This window comes from Alligator sinensis, unplaced genomic scaffold (genome assembly GCF_000455745.1).
Source record: "Alligator sinensis unplaced genomic scaffold, ASM45574v1 scaffold666_1, whole genome shotgun sequence".
NCBI classification, from domain to species: Eukaryota; Metazoa; Chordata; order Crocodylia; family Alligatoridae; genus Alligator; species Alligator sinensis.
This window is the reverse complement of record NW_005842216.1, coordinates 1088380-1093249: the sequence shown is the minus strand read 5'-3', so window position 1 is coordinate 1093249 and position 4870 is coordinate 1088380. Positions and strand designations below refer to the sequence as shown.

Here is a 4870-nt window from a genome sequence, read left to right as displayed (position 1 = left end):
GGGAAACTGCAACAGACTCCAGGAATAAAACCAAAGGAGTACAGAAACTAACTCATGATATAGACAGATTTAATGAATAAGTTGAAGGGAAAAAAAAAGTATATATTTTGGTTCTCTCTCAAATTTATGTAACAAGATTACCCAATCAGTTAGTTTTTTGCCTTTTAAGAAGGCAAAAGGATTTGAACCATTCTTCAGGAAGTCATGACAAGGGAAAAAAAACATTTTTAACTCTATTAAATAAAAGCTATCATGAAGAGAATCAATATCATGCACTGAAGAGCCTGAGGAAGTTTACATGGAAGGTGTTGCCCATATTCTCCCATTATATTGCTAAAGAATTATTTTCCTTATTTCCACTTTGTAAAAAAGCTAAAAAGTTCATTTTAAAGTGTGAGAAACTTCTTTCAAAAGACCTGTCCTTCATATTTAATGAATGAAAGTTTATTGACATTTTGGAAGCGTTTCATTCTTCAAGGGTAGGGAAGTAGAAAAGACAATGATAGCAAATAAGGAAACACTGGAAGTGATGCAAAGAAAAGAAAAAAAAATTAACCTGCATTCCAAAGGTGCAAGATACATACTATTCTTCAGTGCGTACCTGAAGCATGAACTATAGCCTGATAAAACTTTGTGAAAGAAGATTCAAGAATTGAAGATGCAGATTTTGTGGAGAGGAAGCATTCATAAGAATTTGTAGACAGGCAGGAAGAGGAGGATACTTACAACTCAAGACAAATGCCAAACGAGGAATGGGAGGACAGACTGCCAGTAAGGGGAATAACCCACTGAACAACATGACCATAACGATAAGCCAAAAATAAAAGAGAAAGAGAAAGAACAAAGTTAGCTGCATTTTGAGAATGAAAATAAAAATGATAAAAAACAGGGAAGGGGCAAAGAAAAAAAGATGCCACTTTTTTACAGAGACAGGCATAGACAGGACCCTGCAGATGTTTCATTTATGGCATAAGTAATTTGTTAATTGCAACATGCCACATGTTCAGCCAATTTATGGCACTATAAAATGGCTGACCAGCCACAGAGATGTTCTATATGTATTTATCAAAAAATAAATGCATATAATAATTACACGCACACCAGAAGATCTTTGCAGCTGGTTTGTATGTCACTTTCAATTGAACGTATGACATCACAACTGGGAGAGCCTCAGGACTGGAGCTATCCCCATCCTAATCTTTACATTTGATTTTTATAAGGAAAAAGGACATTTTGGAAGGGTTTCATTCTTCAAGGGTAGGACAGTAGAAAAGACAATGATAGCAAATCAGCAAGTACTGGAGGTGATGCAAGCACTGGGTATAGCAATCACAAGTTAATCAAATGAAAACAACAACAGATAAGCAAAAACTAGTACCTAAAGTTTTCGATTTCAAAAGGGCAAAATGAAAAATTGAGGGAACAAGGTACTAAATAGGACTGAGGACTTCAGAGACTTAAAATTCAAAGCTTCCTTCATACTGAAGTCAAACGCCCAAAAGTTATGTGGGGTTTGGATCCAAAGCAAAGGGGGAAAAATGGCAGGGCAGAGTTCTAGATATAACTGGATGAATAATTATTTCAAAAAGTATGCTGTGACTAAGCAGAAAGCCTGTACAAAATGGAAAAGGGGATATAATCAGTAAAGAAAGACATTATAGAAGTCAGAAAATAGGAATAAAGTGAGAAGAGCCAGAAGGCGAGGTCAGTCAGACCTTTTAAAGGAAATAAAAGCAGTTAAAGGCATTAGAAATATACCCAGACAAGAAAGGTTAAGGAAGTTAGGCCACTATGCAGTGAGGATAGGATAAAGACTTGAGTATCCCCAAATGATATTAGATTACATTTTGTTATTCAGAAAGCAAGCTTCTAATAAATAGCTGTATTATGCAATATTTACAGAATATGAGTGCCAATTATGTTTAAAGTTTCAGATATATGAAAGCAGCTGAACACCAACATATTTTTAGTAATCCCGATATGCAAAACATCTTTGTTTTAGTAATGTGACTATGGAATATAACTTCTTCAGATATCAGATTATCACCAATAAAATTACATAATCTTAAAATACCTCTGGTGCTACAAAGTTTGCAGTGTAGCAGGGAGTTAAAAGAAGTCCGTTTTCTCCTCGAAGTTGCTTTGCAAACCCAAAATCACAAATCCTAATAGAGTCAGCATTGTTCGAGTCATCCATATATAAAATATTACTAGGTTTAAGGTCTCGATGCACTACCTTAAAAAGAAAAGAAAGAGAAAACCCCCATAGTGGCCTTATAAAAATCAGTACTTAAACCATTTGTACAAAATGTTACAGAGTTGCCTCTGTACAGATGTGACAAAGTTAAGGAAACGTGAAGAAAAGTACATAAATTCCCCTACTTACATGTTATCTTTTCTGTTCTAGGAAGGCAGAATAATATATATGTATATCATTACATCATATTTTCCTTTAACTTCAAAATGCAGTTGGATTAAAATGGTCTTACACAAGACATCCTTATTTATTGTGCAGATGCAGCTAACCTCAAGCGTCAACTGAGAAAAAACACACCAGTCCATGTCATAACCTACAAGACTGGGGGTTAATGAGCTTACAAGCACAGAAGGAATTTTCTGTTATCTTTTATAAGAAATAATATTTTATCCTTTATAATAAAGTTATACCTTTTTCTCTTTGAAACACATTTCTCTCTATGAAATTCATCAGTATTTATGTGAAACTTATACTTCCACAGAAAAAGCAAGATGACAAAGTTACATATTAAACACTTATTATTATGCCCATACAACTATAAACATTACAAAAAATATTGAGACTTCAGATTTACAGATATTCAGAACAAAAACAGGCACCATCTCAAAATGGTGTTTTGCACAAATGGAATAAGGAAACAAACTTTTTTCTGATCCTTAGAGGATATGGTACAAATACAGGAAGACATTAATGCAGACAACTGGTGAATTCAGTCACAAACTTTTCAAAGGATATGTGCAAACTACTCAAGGTTAAGAACATATTTTATTTTAAAAAAACCTCAATTTTGTCCCACACAACCCTGTCTAAAATCATAACTAACATTTCAGCAGTCCTGTAGAATATAAATTGATACAATTAAGTGTTTAAGACATACTGAAAAAACTTAAAGGCTGCTTGTATCAGAAGGTGAGACTGTTCCATTTCCAAGTAGATTTTTTTTAGTTCAAGTCAGAGTGAGCATCTATTCCAGGGGTGGGCAAAATGCAGCCTGCATGCGGCCTGCCATGCCATTCTATCCAGCCTGTGTTTTAGAAAATTAATATTTATTTTCCCCTGGCTGCCTGTCACACGGCCCTCAATAGCTTGCCAAAACTCAGTAAGTGGCCCTCCACCCAAAATAATTGACTGCCCCTGATAGTCTATCATGTCTGGCATTTTCCAGTCACTTCACTTAATTGGCTCTCTGGCACATAGCCAGCATGAGCTGTCCGTTCATTTCCTCTTCCTGCTGCCCCTGAGATTTGCAGTCCAGAATTACAGCAGTAAGACTCTGCAGAGGTGCTCATCACTTTCTCTTTCTGCTTCCAGGTGCCTCTGGGATTTGTAGTCCACAGTCGCAGCCAGCAGTAAATTTTAAGCAGGGCAGGCAGGGCAACTCTGTACTTAGGAGAAGGGAAGTTTAACCACCCTCCCTGGCCCCAGATCTCAGCCAGGGTTTGCCAGGGGGCAGTGGTGGCGCATAGGGAGTTCACGGGGGTGCACACTCCCCCCCCCCGAGAGCACTGGTGCACCCCTTAACAGGCCATGCTCGCCCCTCTTCCTGTGAGCACCAGCTGGGGAGTGGGAGCACTGCAGCCACTTTGTGATCAGTGAGATTAGCCACAGGGAGGCCAGTTACATGTTTAAAGCAGTTTCTGATGACTTAAAACCAGTTTGTGTGCAACTTCTGTCCCTAGCCAATGTATCAATCTCATCAACAGAAAGAAAGATTTAGATCCAAGTCTTTTCTTCCTTTAATTCCATTCATTTCAGACTAATATATGGCTGATTTCATAACTTGGTCCACCTCCATTGACAATTCTAAGTTCTCTAATGGAACAAACACTACAAGTAACACTGATTTTGGAGAATTCACATCCACCAAGCCACTTACAATGTTAGTGTCTCATTTGCTATTGACCCATAATTCCAAAGTTAGGTAGAGACTGAGGGCATACTGTACATAGAGCAGTCCATAAATCAGAGAAACCCTTTCCGAACATCCCAGATATTCCATAGCTTTGAAAACTAAGACCTTTGAGAAAGAACCTAAAATCCATAAACTGAAGTGAGGAATGGGAACCACCGTCACAAGTCAAGTAGATGAATGCTGTAGAGCAAAGTGTGCATCCAGCTGGGATTCCTACCTTGTCAGATTGAGAGTGATGCCAAATATCTAGCTCCAGTTATTCAAGAAGCAACAGGTCAACCCACAACCAAAAAGAGGTCATTTAAAGAAAGATTTTTTAGAAATTTTACAAAAGCCAAAATGATGTTGTATTCATAGGAAGTCTCTATCCTTTTATAGTATTTTGTTCACAAAAATTATATAACAAAGCTTGTAAGAGAATGTTAGCTATGACATGTAAATAGAATCATGACACAATATATATCACTTACTCCTTGACAATGCAGATAGTCAACGGTTTTGGTTATAGTATACAATACAGCACTAGCTTCCCGTTCTGAGAAAAACTTTTGTCTGAGAATTCGATCGAGAAGCTCTCCTCCCTTCATCAATTCAGTGACAAGGTAGATGTATCTACCATCATCGTACACCTGCAGAAATTTAAAATATGAATAATTCCAGCAAACGTACATACAGTTAAATAAGCATCCCAACCAGACTGA

General features: G+C 37.1%; 1 protein-coding gene across 1 annotated transcript in view; it reads right to left on the bottom strand.

Moving 5' to 3' along the window:
- LOC102368134 (ribosomal protein S6 kinase alpha-6) overlaps nucleotides 1-4870 on the bottom strand; it is a 70046-nt gene that overhangs the window by 23896 nt on the left and 41280 nt on the right. The window contains exons 16-17 of the mRNA XM_025208022.1: nucleotides 4640-4798; nucleotides 2075-2236 (exon numbers count right to left, since the gene is read on the bottom strand). Coding sequence (XP_025063807.1) covers nucleotides 2075-2236; nucleotides 4640-4798 — 321 coding nt within the window. The remainder of the gene's footprint in view (nucleotides 1-2074; nucleotides 2237-4639; nucleotides 4799-4870) is intronic.